Below are 16710 nucleotides of genomic sequence, written 5' to 3'. Positions count from 1 at the left end.
TGGTCAAGGAGGTAATCAGTGTAGAGAAGATGCAGGGAGGGGGAGAAAAGAAATACCCATATATACTTGTGTATAAGTCGATCCGTATATAAGTCGAGGCACCTAATTTTACCACAAAAAACTGGGAAAACTTATTGACTCGTGTATAAGTCGAGGGTGGGAAATGCAGCAGCTACTGGTAAATTTCAAAAATAAAAAATAGATACCAATAAAATTACATTAATTGAGGCAATAGGTTAAAAGTTTTTGAATATTTATTTCAAAGAAAAACAGTAAACTAGCTCTGTAAATGGAAAAGAGGGTCAACAAGAACAATATGGTCTCAACAATAACTTTAAAAGTACAAAAACCTTAGCTCAATCAGCAACCAAGCTAAAACACAAGAGTTAAAATCCTTCAAAACTGGATTCCTCCTCATCATCTGTATGTCCAAATGTAACCCAACTTCGATTTTAAGAGGGATATTATTAGAAATGGAAAATCTACTATTAGCTCCCATTGAAAACAATGGGGAATGGGGCACCTCCTTTGAGGGTCCATAACTGTGGACCCCCTGAACCAAACTCTTCCAAACTTGGCTGGTATCATCAGGAGTATCGTCTGAGGGTACCCTGAAATTTTGGTGCCGCTAGCATAAAAACTGTGCCTCCTGCTGGCCGGCAAAGTAAAAACACAAAAAAATGTAATGACCCAAATATAAGTCGAGGGGAGCTTTTTCAGCATTAAAAATGTGCTGAAAAATTCGACTTATACATGAGTATATACGGTAACCAGGATTTGTAAATCAGAGGGCGGATCCACTATTATTCATTGCTCAAGCCACGTTTGAAACTCCCCGGCTTAATAGGAAGTCTCCAAGCAGGTTTAGGTGCAGGAACTGTGTTTTTGGGTACACTGTTCTGGCTTTTATTTTTATTTTTTTACTGCTTTATAATTTTTATAATCTCTTGACTGTTTGAAGATTCTTGGGGTTTTGCTCTGTTATGAATGGCAGTTTTTAGGTCTTTTTTCCTGTAATGGTTTTTAAATTTTACTGTAAGACTTTAATTTGAGGTTAACGCCTCCTCCCACATAGAAGAATGGAAATGCTTTCACCCTCTTGAAAGAGGCTCTTTTCTGAATCACTTTCCCCTCGAGGTAAAAGGTCACTGTGCCTGCTGAGTAATCCAGAAATACCCCAATGATCCCAGGGCATGTAGGAAGTTTGGGGGAATTGTCTTCCAGTGCCCGAAGCCACCAGAGACCCTCTTGCCAAATCCCCTCATCTTCAGTCAGCCTGAGATATTCCTTCCTCTTCACACTCCCAAGGGCCACCCCTACTGCCCATTCTCTCTGGTTCCCATATTCCACCTCCCAGTAATGCTTCCCAGACGTAAACCCAGGGAGGCCCAACAAAGCGGGAATGTTACTGAATCGTTCAGGGTTGTCCGGCACATTTTGTGGTCCGTCTCCTGATGCCACGTAGGTCCTGTCTGCGGATACAACGAGCCACGGATAGGCTGTTTTGGGATCAAAAGTCACTTTGGCTGTGGGGGAGAAAGAGAGAAACAAAGTATTGCAGCGTTATAGGCAGAATCAAATTCTCGACCAGCCAAGTTCTCACCCAACTGGATAATTTTATTGTGGCAATTTTGAAATTAGGTTCTAACTTCTGTGCTGGTCTAAGGCTACACTTTCTCCCTTGGCAATTAGACATCTGTGCCTTTAACTGTAGAATAGCAATGGAAAATACAACACTCCCCCCCAACGCCCAACGCCCCACACCCCCAAAAAATACAGGTACAGAGGACAGTTTTCTGTGTTAAACAACTTGCATCCCAATGAAGGTCTCTAGCCCTCTCAGATGCATCTATTGCTTCTCCCCCATTACCCCAGATGCCTGGAGCTGTCCATCAGAACACCTGTGTGTTCACTTCATGGGCTGGGGCCATGTGACTCATTTGCTTTGCATACAGGAGATCCCAGGTTTCATTCTCCAGGAAATGGATCAGGTAGTCAGTGATGTCAAAGACCCTGGAAAGTCCCTGCCATCCTACAGACCTCGATAGACCAAGGAAGCTTCATATGTTCCCCCTCCTCAAAATCCTTGAAGACTGGTGCAACCCCCTGGGTCTCCGTTCTCTGTATTGAAACAGCCTAACCTCAAGCAACTGAAATGAAGGTGTATTCCCCCCCCCCTTTCCCTTGCTTCCCTCCCCTCGTCCCCTGTAAACTTGGGCAGTGGCCCGTGGTGGCGAACCTTTGGCACTCCAGATGTTATGGACTACAATTCCCATCAGGCCCTTCCAGCATGGCCAATTGGCCATGCTGGCAGGGGCTGATGGGAATTGTAGTCCATAATTGGCCATGCTGGCAGGGGCTGATGGGAATTGTAGTCCATAACATCTGGAGTGCCAAAGGTTCGCCACCACTGGCCTATCCTATACTTTACGTGACAGCACTATGTAAATAGATCTGGCACATTTTTATCCTTCCGAGCTCATGGTTCTTCCTTCCCCTTTCTATTTTAATAACTACCCAGTGGGATAGGCCCATGCTGGCAGGGGCTGATGGGAATTGTAGTCCATAACATCTGGAGTGACAAAGGTTCGCCATCACTGGATTGGCTATAGTGAGAGTAGAAGAACAGTGCTTTGATCTCAGGTCTCCCAGATCGTAGCCCCCCACACTCTCACTACTGAGCTAAGCCAAGGAATTGTGGTCTCAATAAACATATTTTCTCCTGGGGAAGTTTCTTCTATTGCGTTTCTGCTTTGCTCAGTATAACAACCGCTTGGATAAGAAGGGAACTACTCTACCTCTGGGGACTGAAGAAGGGGAAGTGAAATATAGCCCCGAGGCCATGTGTTGCAAACTTTTTAATTAATCTCCAAAATCTGTACTTGAAGGGTTATTTTCCCTCAGTGCACATGGTCTCAAGGTAGAATACCAACTTCTGCTAGGGAAGTACCTGGGGAATTACGAGTGGAGATTGGAGAGGGTAGTAGGGTTGGTTCTAGCTTAAGGTGACCTTTGTGATCCGGGAGGGGGTAGGCGGCTGTCACAGGGCGGGAAACGGCAGCGCCCCAGAAGGCCGTGCTCCTGCTTGGCGTGAGGAGGGAAGAGCTGCCGCACTGCCTTGCGCCCCAGAGAGCAGTCTGGCAGCCTCCCAAAAAATCGGGGACAATGGAACTAACCCGCGGGACATGGGACAAATTGTGTGAAGGCGGGACTGTCCTGCCAAAAGCGGGACGTCTGGTCAGCCTATTCTAGCTAGTAGGATCTAATGCAGCCATATTCTCCAGGGAAATTGATCTCTGTTGTCTAGAGATCAGTTGTCATTCCAGGATATCCAGGCCCCACCTGGAGCTTGGCAACTGTGTCTCAAAGTGGTTGGGTATCATCCATAAAGTATTTCCCCACTTCTATAGCTCTTAAAAAACTCTTCCACTTCTTACTCTGTTCTAGTTTAATCAATGATCAGTTACGATCAATGATTTGTTGTAACTATTGCCCCTCCCAGGTCTGGATATACAATAATATTTTATGGACAGTCCCTTGAGAGATATAAAACAATGATTTCTGGATTCTTTTCTGGCATATTTTTGTTGGAAATGAAGGACATTGCCTGTTAACTTCAGGCTTCAGAAAGGGAGTTGACTAGAGAGTCAGAGAGAGGTAGAGGGACTAAGGCACTGGGCAACCTTTCTTTACTGCTCTGACACTATTTGTTTGATGGGTAGATTTCTACTGTCAGGGAAATCCTTCCATTCTTCCTACTTTCCCACCTCCTCCACATTCATGCACACTCTTCCCCCTCTTGCAACCAGGAGGGAAGGATGCAGGTCCTGTATCTCCCTCCATCCTACTAGTTGGATTAGATTAGGAAAGTATATTTACTCTATCTATCCAGAAATGTTCCTATCATGAATCAAGTATATCAGTTTGAACAGATAAAAGACTCTGAATAACTTTGTTCCTAGTGCACATGTAACCCCCATGCTCAGAATGGGTTGACCCAGAAAGGGGTGGAGACTCAAAGCAGCAGAAGGCTGCAGAGCTCATGTAGTTTGGAGGAGACAAGGCTACCAGACTTCGGACCTTGATTTGTATAAGCCCATAACACCTTAACACCTTGTTAAGGGTTTTGTGTTTGTAATGGGTGAGAGTTCTCCTGGAAACCTTCATCATGTTGAATCCCGTTCATCCAGCCCTTGGAGTCTTCAGGAGCCAACCCACTGGCAAAGAAGAATTGGACTTGGCAGTATCAGTAGACTGTAAATATAAGGACTTGAATGAAACCTGAACAGGACCTTGAAGTGCGATGTTAAATGTTGATGTTTGATGTTATATGTTAAGAAAGTAAACCATTTTGTTTTTAAAATTTGTTGTTGCAAACTCATTCCAAGTTCTGCCCCACAGAACCCACAGATAGAGGTTACACACAGAGAGACTAGATGGGCTTTGCTGTGCACAACAGCCTTTGAACGTTCTGCTAAATTTACCAGATTTCATATGAATGAAAATCTAACCATTTTAACCCACTTCATTTCAGAGGTACGCCGCTGAATGCATGAAGCTGCATTATATGGAGCACATCAAGGCGAGCGCTGCCTCCTCTGGCTGAAGGGGGGCTCTCCAGAAACCTCATTCTTTTGACTGGAAATGCCGGGGGTCGAACCTGAGACCCCGTACTTGTCAAGCAGATGCTCTGCGCCAAGCATATCACGGCAAGACCTCTTCTGCTGCAGTCCATTTCCCACTTTCCTTCATAATTAATCTATCCTTACCAGGGGCGAATCTAGGCAAGCTGGAGCCCGGGGACAAAATCTGAGTTTGGTGCCCCCCCCCACCCCCACCCCAGGTATGGACGACCACCCTCCCCCACAACGACCAAACAATGATTTTTTGCACCAGCTCACAAAACACCTCCCACCACCAGCAAAACATACATGGCTTTCTCCCCACCAACTCTCTTTCCTAATTGTGTCCTCACACCAACCCTATGAGGTAGGTTGTTAGCCTCAGAAAGAGCTCCAAGCCAGTGCAAGTGGGAATTAACTTTTAAGCATGTAAATCTCTCACAAGTCACCCCCCCATCTGAAGGTTTACCAAGCAAACATCAGCATCATCTCTCACAAATCACCTCCTACCCCCAGCAAAACAGGCATGGCTCTCTCCCCACCACTTTCCTAATTGTGTCCTCACACCAACCCTGTGAGGTAGGCTGCTAGCCTGAGAAACAGCTCCAAGCCAGTGCAAGGGGAATTAACTTTTAAGCATGTAAATCTCTCACAAGTCACCCCCCATCTGAAGGTTTACCAAGCAAACGTCAGCATCATCTTCAGTTCTGCTGCTGCTGCTGGGCTCCCTGCTCAGCTTGCCTTTTCCTGTGCCTGCCGGCGCCCGGCTGCCGGGGAGAAGGCTTCTGAGTAATGCCACACTTAATTTAAGGCGAATAAGGCATGCTGGGTTAGAGGGAGGGGAGGCGGAGCTCCCCAGTCCTGCTCCTGGGAGCCCAGTGGGACTTCTCCCCCGCCCCCTGGACACTCCAGGCCACCGTACAGAGTGGGCGGGGCTACGACAGGCACTGGGAGCAGTCGGCTGCTTCAGTGCCTGCTTTCTAGGGCTTGCTCAATCCCTCGCTGTGTAGGAGGATGTTTTGGTGCCCCCCACGTGACCTCAATCGATGCGCCCGGGGACAAGGGGTACCCCATGTCCCTAGGCAGGAACGCCAGTGATCCTTACTTCTGTACTTTTCATTCGGCGAAATAGCCTGGCACTCTGGATACTTTTTGGTGCCTTCACATTCAGCAAGAAAACATAGTGACAGCCACAGGATGAAGAAGAGTCCTGGCGAGAGACAGAGGAAAAGTCAGCGATGAAAAACCTCACCCGTCAGCTTGTCCCAGTTCTGTTTCTTTAATTCAGGGGTCTTCAAACTATGGCCTTCCAGATGTTTCATAGACTACAATTCCCATGAGCCCTACCACTTGGCCATGCTGGCAGGGCTGATGGGAATTGTAGTCCATGAACATCTGGAGGGCCATAGTTTGAAGACCCCTGCTTTAATTTACCTGCCTCCTCTCCAGTGAACTGCCTGAGGCAGTTTACAAAGTAAGCAAAGCTGCTCTTAAAACAACAAAATAAGAACAAAATATTATAAATAGTAAAAAAAAAGGGGCATAAATACAGCATAAAAATTCATTTACCTAATCAGTGGTGTAAAATGATACCCATAATGTACTCCCCAGGCTTGAAACTGACTGTACTAACCTCTGAAAAAAGATTTTAAAAACCCTCTGAGGTAAAAGTCTGAGGGAAAAAAGGCTTTGGCCTGGTGTCTAAAGGGCAATGAAGTGTGTGCCAGGAGAGCCTCAAGGGGAAAGGCCTTTCAAAGGCAAGGTGCCACCACTGAAAGAGCCCTGTCTTTGTGTCTGCAGGCAGCGGGATAGAGAGCAAAGCTTGGGGAAAGGATTTTTTTAAAACCAGCTGGCTGAATCCCTCGATTGGGAAACAAGGTGAGGAGAGACTGCAGCCCCTTTTACAAATTATGATGTTGCCACTGCTCCTCAAGGTGGCATACTATTAGGATTACCAACAACCTGTGGGGGGGGGAGGGAGACATTCTGTCCCACTACTAGTGGCTTAATGTGGGAATGGGGAGCTGCAGTTTTTCTTATTCACGCTCTTGTTCTTTCCCTTGCTTCTGATGTTGCATCCAGTTGCAGACCCAGCAGTGACATAGTGGTCTTGTGAGATCCTCTAGGAACACATTGCTGCTGCTAAGATGTCACTCCTGGGTACACAATTGTAAGTGACATCATGACACTGTGGGACACCAATTCCTGAACTGCAGATCTTTTGCTCAACATCCCTCAAAATCTGATACTATCTTAGAATATATTGGGTTTATGGACCTGACTGGTTGGTCATCTGAAATATGTCAGAGGGGAGTTTTTACGGACAATTGTGGACTGCCAAAAAGACAGATCAGCGTCTTCTAAATAAAATCTAGCCTGAATTATCTGTAGACGCTAAAATAACTAAAGTTGAGGGTATCATTCTTTGGTCACATTATGAGAAGAGTCACTAAGGAAGGTAATAACGCTAGGAAAGTGAAGGGGGACATAAGCTTAGCTTCATGAGTTCATTAAGGCTCTGGCTAAGTGGCTGAAGCCAATCTTCAGGGCAGACCGATTAATATGGTTACAGTAGCAGGCCAGCTGCAGATAGCCGCCTCCTGGCCGTACATATACATTTTGCTTTTAAGGTTGACAGACCTAAACAAAGGGGAATCTGATCTGAAAACCCTAAAAGCAGGAAGGGGCAGTGACCATAAATTTCCTAACTTTACTTGTCATCTTTTGTACTTGTAATTCACTAAAGGAGCAGCTTTAGCTCGCTGGAAGTACCTAACTAGTCTGTAGTAGTGGTGAACTTTCAACCTTGTTAGTGGTAAATTCTGTACTTTGTTAATTCTGTTAATGGGCTTGCGAAGTGATGTAATGTTGACACATCATAATAAAAGGGGCACAGCTCAACAGAGATTTAGCTGAAATACGCTCCAACACAACTGCTTGTGTATTGTTCGCTGCTGTTTTGCTTTCCACCGCAACAGGAAAGGTTGAAAGCAGCAGGGAAGGAGATGAATTGACAATCAGGGAAGCCATGGCCCTCAGTCTGCAAGACCTGAGCAAGGCTTTTAACAATAGGGTGTTTTGGAGAACATTAGTTCATGGGGTTGCCATATGTCGGAGGCGGCTTGATAGCACTTAAAACAATTCACACAACTGGGTTGGATTGTGGGCAGTGTCTCTCAAACACAGATCCAACTTATTAGCTAATGAACCGTACCAATTCCGCCTTGTAAAATGCAGACCTTGTAACATTTCCCTGGTGAAAACTGGGTAAGATTTGTGATGCCTCTGTTCTCCCAAGATATTGGTCGATTATGCACTGTGAATGGCTGTGCAATGCTTTGCTGTCTTTGTTGACTCCTCATTGGCAGAGCCCACACGGTTTTGGCAGCCAAGAGGGTTTTGTTCTTCAGAGCAGAACAAAGCTAGGAAACAAAGTCTCCGCACAGACAGTCTGCTTTGAAATGAGCGTCATCGGTATGTGAAAATGGCACATTGTGCACCACATGGTATCTGTTACTTTTGCAAGTGCATTGACAAGAATGAGTCCTAGAGACAAGATATATCCACTCCCTGTGAAGAAAATGAGTTTTCAGATGTCCTGGGGAAGGAGTTGAACTATTAAGAATGTCAACTCTATTTATTGTCGAAGGCTTTCATGGCCGGATTCAACTTGTTGTGGTGGGTTTTCCAGGCTGTGTGTGGCTGTGGTCTGGTGGATCTTGTTCCTAACGTTTCGCCTGCATCTGTGGCTGGCATCTTCAGAGGTGTATCACAGAGGGAAGTCTGTTACACACTAACAGACTTCCCTCTGTGATACACCTCTGAAGATGATACCCTCTGTGATACACCTCTGAAAATGCCAGCCACAGATGCAGGCGAAACGTTAGGAACAAGATCCACCAGACACAGCCACACAGCCCGGAAAACCCACCACAACCAATGTCAGCTCTGTTTCACAAAGGTGTCAGAAAGGACAAAACAGAAAAATGATTTATCAGATGCAAAGACCAGAAAATAGGGAGTATCCCTGGTATGTGAAAACATCCTAGAATGTACAGTACGCACATTTGGGAAGAAAGTCAAAATCAGCTGTGTCTTATTATTTATTACCTTTGAATGTCCGAAGACCACAGTTTTTAAGTGGAAAGTTCCAGAAGCTAAGATGTGAGTCCATAAAACAAGGCATGATGACCCTAGGAAATTCTTCCGGGGTGACAGAGAAGCAAAAATACGCAATTAATATCTTTTGTTATGTTGCTGATCCTTCCCCAACACCATATTAAATCATTATGGGCCAAATACAATTGTTGGCGGTTAGAACAATACAAATGGATGGAGATTAAAAGCAGAGTTGAAAAGTTTGATGAAAGATAATAATAAATAGAATTATGCTTATTTGGATGTGCTTTCAACGTTTAGCAGGCTGAATAGCCCAGACTAGCCTGAGATCATCAGAGATTGTCTGCTAAGTAGAGTTGGCTGTACACCGCCCTGAGTCCTTCAAGGGTAAGGCGTAAATATTTGGATGGGAGACCACCCAGGAAGACCAAAGGAAACCAGAACCACCTCTGCTCATCTCTTGCCTTGAAAACCCCAAGAACGTTAGCACTAAGTCAGTTGTGACTTGATGGCATAGTATTCTCAACATTTAAAATGATATTCCCTCCATGCAAACTAAACTTGCTAACAGCCTGGAAGGAAGGGGAAAACCTTGCTCCTGTTAATTACAGAATAAATCGGATGTTGTTTACTTACAACAGTGATGGTGAACCTTTTCGAGACTGAGTGCCCAAATTGCAACTCAAAACCCACTTATTTATCGCAAAGTGCCAACATGGCAATTTAATCTGAATACTGAGGTTTTAGTTTAGAAAAAACGGTTGGCTCCAAGGCATGCATTACTCGGGAGTAAGCTTGGTGGTAGTTGGTGGCTTTGCTTTGAAGCAACCGTGCAACTCTTCCAACGGATTAATCATGACTCTAGGAGGTTTTACTCAGAAGCAAGCCCCATTGCCAGCAGCCGAGCTTACTCCCAGGTAAAGGATCGTGTTTTAGTTCTTCGCATGAAAATCAGTGGGGCTTAACAGCGCTTAACTGGGTTACCTACACTGCTTCCCCAAAACTAGGTCTTAGGTTTAATACTAATAATCGACCCCAGTGGCCCAGGCCAGCCTAGATGTGTAGGGGGGGCACTCTGTTTGCGCGTGCCCACAGAGAGGGCTCTGAGTGCCACCTCTGGCACCCGTGCCGTAGGTTTGCCACCACTGATTTACAACCTATGAATAAAACTTCCAATTGCCCATTTCTCCACAATGAACATTTACTAAAGGGACAGCACAGGGTGTTGGTAACCATAATGCAAACTCTTCCCTCTGCTACTGCCTCCCTAAACTCCCATTCATGGACATGGTTTGATCTTTGTCATTAAATGTGTGTGTGTGTGTGGGGGGGGGGGGGCTGATCCAGATTGGAACTGTGATGCTGGAAAATGCTGTCTCTGCCATTTCACCAGTTAGAAAATCTACTTAGCACGCCATGCCCAGCTGCAGTGAAGAAAAAAGAAGTCACGACATTAAAGCAGTGTGTGGGTGGGGAATTTTGACTGAGGGAAGTTGGGTGGGGCACTGTAAGAAGAAGAAGAGTTGGATTTATATCCCCCCTTTCTCTCCTGTAAGGAGACTCAAAGGAGCTTACAAACTCTTTCCTTTCCCCCCTCACAACAAACAGCCTGTGAGGTAGGTGGGGCTGAGAGAGCTCAGAAGAACTGTGACTAGCCCAAGGTCACCCAACCGGCATGTGTTGGAGTGCACAGGCTAATCTAGTTCCCCAGATAAGCTTCCACAGCTCAGGTAGGCTAATCTAGTTCCTCAGATAAGCTTCCACAGCTCAGGTGGCAGAGCAGGGAATCAAACCCAGTTCTTCCAGATCAGAGTACACCTGCTCTTAACCACTATGCCACTGCTGCTCCTTACCCCCCCCCCCCGCACCATTGCTCTGATCTGCATCAGGATTCCTCATGATGCTTGTAAGGATCTGAACACCTAAATTGGATGTGAGGGCTGTGACATCTGTCACCCCATTGATCGCCATGGTTGATTTGGATGATTTGGTTGACTTGACAGGTGTCCCCTACTGCCCCCACAGCTCCATATACATCCCTTCCGAGGCTGTATGCTCAGTGGAAGAGGACAACCATCAAGTGGTGGGATCCAAAAATTTTAGTAACAGGTTCCCATAGTGGTGGGATTCAAACACTGGCGTAGTGCCAATGGGGCTGGGCGGGGCACAATGGGGGCATGGCCAGGCATTCCGGGGGCGGGGCATTAATAATTTCTCTATACTGTAAAAAACTCTTACTGTAAAAAAAAGTTCCTAATTTCCAGCTGGTATCTTTCTGTCCATAATTTAAATTCATTATAGCAAGTCATATCGTCTACTGCCAACAGAAACAACTACTTCTCCTCTAATTGACTGCCTGTAAAATACTTAATACTTTCAAATACTTAATTTTGCTTCTAGAAATCAAAAGAAGGATACCTTCCTTGAACAAGGAACTTTATTATATGTCTAAAACCTGTTTTTAAAACAGCCCAACAGGGAGAATTATCCCGTTTTCTACCTTCGCTAACCAGCCACATAGTGGAATTTCTAACAGAAAAGCAGACCCAATTAGTAACCCCCTCTTGGCACACACAAATAATTAGTAACCCACTCTCGGGAACTGGTGAGAACCTGCTGGATCCCACCTCTGTAACCATCCCAGGTAGGAGGAGTCTACCATTTTTTGGTCAAGGGCACATAAACATCTGAATTCCCAGTAGAAGATCTTTAGAGCCCTTTGTAGTTTGATCCTTTGCTTTTGCAAGCAATCCTAACCATGATTGTCTTACCTTATGTTCCTGTACGAGCACCACCTTAAGAGTTCTGGGATGCTGGCACTTCTCTAAAGGAAATGATGCCAAATCCACATCACCAAAAGCTCTTAAATACTCCTTGTGGCCAGGAAGTTAACCTACATTCTCCTTTTCCCCAGATTGCAAACTGAAATGGCACAGCCTGTTCTGCAGCATTCTCCCAGGGCTATTTTTTCCCTCTATCCTTTGTCTGGAGATTTCCCATTTGCTCGTTGACATTTTGAAGCCCTGGATGATGCTGTTTCCAAGAAGCAACATTAGAAGTGCCAGCTCCCGGTTGGGAAATACCTGGAAATATTGGGGGCGGTGCCTGTAGAGGGCAGAATTTGGAGTCTGGGGAGGGCAGAGACCTCTGCAGGGCATAATGCCACAGAGTTCACACTCCAAAGCAGCCATTTTTTCTAGAGACGATCTCTTTGGTCTCAAAATCCCTAAACACACACAGGTCCAGTGTCAAGGGGGACAGGTTTTTTTAAAAAAAATCTTTTATGGGAGGTTAGGAACACTCTGAAGCACAGGTGTACAACTCACGGCCCTCCAGATGTTATGGACTACAGTTCCCATCATCTGGCAGGGGATGATGGGAACTGCAGTCCATAACATCTGGAGGGCTCCTGAAGCCACCTGGCCAAACCCCCATGAAGGTGCTTATGAGATCAGTGCCTGGCTAGGAACCTCAGGCGTGCTCCTTGGAGCTCATACAGGAGAGATGGAGCATGGTTGAAATTAAAAGTAATAAAATGCATTAACATGCAGGAGAATATTTGAGCGGTTTCGGTGGCCTCCATTGAATTGATTAGGAACCATTCAGGGAAAGGGGCTGGAAGTAAAGCAGCCAGTACGGCCATGTCTGGGGAGAGGAGAAAGCAGAACAGGCATGAGAGGCCAGCGAGCCGAGCCCACCCTTTGAAGCAGACATTTTCTGCAGGATAACAGACCTATGTGGGCTAGAAAGGAACTTAATTTCTGGAGAGGTCCACCTGGAAACCCTACCAGGAAATCGTCATAGGTGGGGTCTGAGTGAAGGAAACTGTGGGGGGAAACTGTGCAGAGGCCCTGTTGCTGCCCACATGAGCACATCTGTGGTTGCAGGGGCAGTAAAACCTACATGGAGATGCTGCCTTGTGAAAGCAGCTCTAGATAACCCACCAAAGCGGCTCTATGTATTTATTTTCTAGGCCTTTGTGTCTGGAGGACGTGCTGGCCCTGCTCATGGAGGGACTATTGTTATATAAACAATTGTACAGATCTTCACACAAATAGCCACATTTAATTGTGTATTCATGCTAAGGGCAGACCTTTTAGTGTTTGCGTGCGAGACCACCTCCCAAATGACACGGCTGCAGAGCCAGCGACGTGTAAAAAGCCTCACAACAAGGCACCCTTAAAATACATGATATGCAACGTCCTCCTCACACTCAGTTTAACAATAAATAGGCCTTTAGGGCTTGCCATGTATCCCACCCCCCCTCTTCTGTACTTCTTTTACCTTGCAATGTGGGCTCCCTGCCCTCAAAATGTTTCTTAGCTTTTGGGGAAAGCAGGGAGGTGGATGTACTCTTCTTCTCTGTGTGTGTGTGATTGATTTTGTTACAGTTAACAGCTACCCACCCCAAAATCGAATACAAGTCATTACCACTCAATCACAACAGGCAGGCCAACCTTGGGATGAGGGGCAGATTTGTTAGGGACAGGGCAGGGCCCTGTTTCTCAGAGCTAAGGCTCTGTCCGGTTACTCACAAATAACCATCCATAAGCTTCTTCAGTGTTCAGAGTTTATTGTTTCAATTCTGCGCAGAAGAGGAAACTCTCCTCTGTTAGCAACAGGGAGGAGGTTCAAAGGGGCTGTTGCTTGTGTAACATAATTTATACCTTTTTACAAACATCCCTCCTTGTCTTTTGACTATTGGTTTGAGTCAAGAAGACGTACAGACCTGGTCATTTCATCCCACCTTTTACCACACCTTTCCATCCCATATTTGGTGCAACTTAAGTTAAAAACATCTTACGCAAAGGTTTCCATAACAACTAAGTTTCTATTTTACTGTTATCTGTATTTGTGAGCTTCTGCTAATTCCTATCTCCTTGGTGGGGCCCTGTTTCTTTCAACTCAAGGCCAGTGTCAGGCTGCTCTAAGTTTCGTTTCTCTCAACAAAAATAAGTTTCTGAAGTGCTTAGTGCCCAGTGAATTACACTTATATAACTTATATGATTAAATACAATGGCTTAAAACATTACAAACTATTTGTTCATATCAGATTCACCACAGGTGTTTGCAGAACCCTGCACCGATGCAGGGGTCCACCACCCTGCTGGCGCAAGGGGCAAATGCACTGGCAGGGGGGCAGATACACAAACAAGTGAGTGCTCTGCAGTGCCCAACCCTAGAAGCTGCTGCCATTTTCAGCCCCACTGGTGCAGAAAGATGCTCTAGCAGGGCTTGGGGTAATCCAAGTGCATTCTGGGAGTGAAACTGACTTCAGTCAGCTTCCACTGCCTTCCCAACCCCTGCACACTGACAGAGCCAGCCTCTGGTGTATGTCCATTATCCCCTAGGTGCAGAGGTGGGATCCAGCAGGTTCTCACTGGTTCCCGAGAGTAGGTTACTAATTATTTGTGTGTGCCGAGAGGGGGGTACTAATTGGTGATTTTGCTATGTGATTTTTGCCTTAGTTACGCCCCTCCTCTCAGCAGTAGAGGGCAGAACTTGAAGCAGTCTAGCAGGAGGTGCACCAGCGTGCGTGGCAGCCTGCGCCTGCGTGCATTCGTTTCCCACCCAAGGACCGACGCAGCAGCTGCATCCTTGCCACAGCCCCACCCAGGAATGCCCCGCCCCTGGAACGCCCAGCCACGCCCCCATCGTGCCCCGCCCAGCCCCATTGGAGCTACGCCACAGTTTGAATCCCACCACCATGGGAACCTGTTACTAAAATTTTTGGATCCCACCACTGCCTAGGTGTCATTTTTGGGCTTCCCGTGTGGCAGATAAGCTCTTCGGAGGTGGTGGGTTGGCATCCCTGCCCACTCGAGAGATCTGGGTTGGGCTGTTAGAGTGGACATATGCAAGCGAATGGGTAAATCATTTGGGGTTTACTGAATACGCTAACCTAAAAGCAAATTTACCATAACAATTTGGTCAAAAAGAACACTAGCAATGTTTAATTCTTTTTTTTCTATTCTTGGTATTAAAGAGCCTTACACAATTTTTCTGAGTTTACAAACCTGGGTACAAAATATGGCAACTAAACATGTCGTCTGATGGTTCCTATCAGAAAGTAGATATTTGAATCTGATTTCATTCGCCCTTCCAGGAAACCTTTCCAATAATGGTCCAGCTGTTTCTTTGTTCTCTGAGTGGAAGGGTCACTCAAAACTCATAACCAATAAATGGCTTGGAAGGAAGGAGAGCAAACGCAGCTCCGATTTAGTGTGCCACTGAAAATGCTGTCAATATTACTTTAGCCTTGCTAACTCTTCAGTCTGTTTTAGCCAGCTGCATAGGGAATTCACACTTGGAAAGATTTATGACAGGATTCACACCTTTTTGCCTCAACTCCTTCCATTTCCCTTAACATAGAGAATTTCCACTTGAAAGACTTGTGACAGATTTCACACCAACCACTAGTGCTGATTAGAGGGGCGTGACAAATGATTAAGGGGCACTGCTCTCTTTTACCCCACTGTGGCTACGGGCCTGGATGGGTGTGTGTGTGTGTTTTCTCCTCTCATGCTCCTTCACAACTGAAAATGGTATCCCAGGGCTACTTTTAGCTGCAGCAGGAAAGAGGACTTCTGAGAACCGCTGCAAACTCCCAAGCAATGACTCTCTCTGAGTCCCCCTCATGCTACTGCACAACTTAAGCCTCACAGAAAAACAAATCATTTGTGGTGGTTGCCTCTATGTGTCCATGACGGCTTTGAGAAGTTTTTGAGGATTCTAGGACAATCAAGAGCAACCACACACACAACTGGTTAGATTGACAAAATCAACCCAATGCACTCTAGTAACAGCAGATATTCCATGACACATGGAAAGCACATTAATGCTATCTCACCCACAGAGGTCTCAAATGAAAGGTCCAAGGCAGCCATCTATTCACTTTAGCAGTAGTTGGGTTGGGTCTTCTCAAGAAGCAGCAGACACTCACAGGGGTGCCTCGATTTGCTCCTGGTATGTTGGAGAGAGTGGATGCAAGCATCCACGGAGGACAACTGATTCTTCAGGAAGGTGTCCCTCCCACCTTACTTAGCTTTCATCAGTCAGAGGATCCAAGTCAATGAGCAGGTCAAAAGGTTGGTTGCACCATCTTCCTGCTACCGACTTCTACATGCGCTTCAACCTCTTTTGTTTAAGACTAACTTTCACAGGTGCATGTGAAGAAAGGGCTTAAGCAAGTTTTAGCAATTCCTATTGACTCCTGTTCCACATTTTTGCCTGGTGCTTTATTTTATGCAGTGGATGCTGTTTATTACTACTGCAGTGGATGCTGTTCCCCAAATATTCATGTAGCAAGAAAACGTTATTAGTGGTTTGCTAGTTTGGCCAGTTTCTTAACTTCTCTTGCTTTCAGGTACTTACAAAAGGGGATTGCAGCATCTGGCTGTGCTTCGTTAAATGACATGTTGGCAAATCTTAAACAGTTGCAATTTGCAAAGAGCTCACATTACTTGGCTGAGCACATGGCCTAGAAAATGGCCGCTGCCTTCCCAGTTCAGGCAAGTGCCTTGCTCTCCTGCAGAAAGACCAGAGCAAAAGAGCCCTCTGCCCCTTCGCTCCCAGCAATTTATCAGATCCCAGACCCCACCCTCCTTTTACCAGGTCAGCCTGGGTCAAGATATCGTTTCCCCCTAGGTCAGGTAGTATTTCCTGGTGTTGATCTGGGATTTCCAAGTCCCCCAAGTCTATGATACCTGTTGGGGAGGAGGGGAGGAAAGAAAAAGAAAAGGGAGGGTGGAGCTATTTCTCCACAAAAAGGGTTAAAGGTTTTAGCAGACTAATATTTGTTCATAGTTTATGGGTTAGGAGTGGATAGTTCCAACTGCAAGATGAAAACATGATAAAAAGGAAGCGAATAGACCGAAACAAGTGTCTGTGAGTTAAAACAAAAGTCACATGGTTGAATAGACATAAACCACAAACAGTAGAAATAAACCGCAAGCAAAGGGCAGAGGGG

General features: G+C 45.8%; 1 protein-coding gene across 1 annotated transcript; it reads right to left on the bottom strand.

The window, feature by feature from the left end:
- Positions 1-663: 663 nt before the first annotated feature.
- LOC125430192 (ohanin-like) lies at positions 664-15626 on the bottom strand. The gene is made up of 4 exons (XM_048492020.1): positions 15592-15626; positions 8733-8825; positions 5728-5832; positions 664-1526 (listed from the first exon to the last, which is right to left on the bottom strand). Exons 2-4 carry the CDS (start codon positions 8806-8808, stop codon positions 1024-1026), a joined length of 684 nt encoding a protein of 227 aa, XP_048347977.1. The 5' UTR covers positions 8809-8825; positions 15592-15626; the 3' UTR covers positions 664-1023.
- Between the last annotated feature and the right edge of the window lie 1084 nt (positions 15627-16710).

The sequence above is a fragment of the Sphaerodactylus townsendi genome, linkage group LG03, assembly GCF_021028975.2.
Source record: "Sphaerodactylus townsendi isolate TG3544 linkage group LG03, MPM_Stown_v2.3, whole genome shotgun sequence".
In the NCBI taxonomy this organism is placed as follows: Eukaryota; Metazoa; Chordata; class Lepidosauria; order Squamata; family Sphaerodactylidae; genus Sphaerodactylus; species Sphaerodactylus townsendi.
Note: the sequence above shows the minus strand (reverse complement) of the source record. Positions and strands in the feature narration are given on the sequence as shown.

What these genes read in the sequence shown, in the direction of transcription:
- LOC125430192 (XM_048492020.1), bottom strand. Translation starts at nt 8,808, where the DNA reads ATGCCTTGTTTTATGGACTCACATCTTAGCTTCTGGAACTTTCCACTT. An exon ending in TGGTCTTCGGACATTCAAAG is followed by an intron (nt 5,833 to 8,732) that starts GTAATAAATAAT and finishes GTCTCTCGCCAG; the next exon opens with GACTCTTCTTCATCCTGTGG. An exon ending in GCCGAATGAAAAGTACAGAA is followed by an intron (nt 1,527 to 5,727) that starts GTAAGGATCACT and finishes TCTCCCCCACAG; the next exon opens with CCAAAGTGACTTTTGATCCC.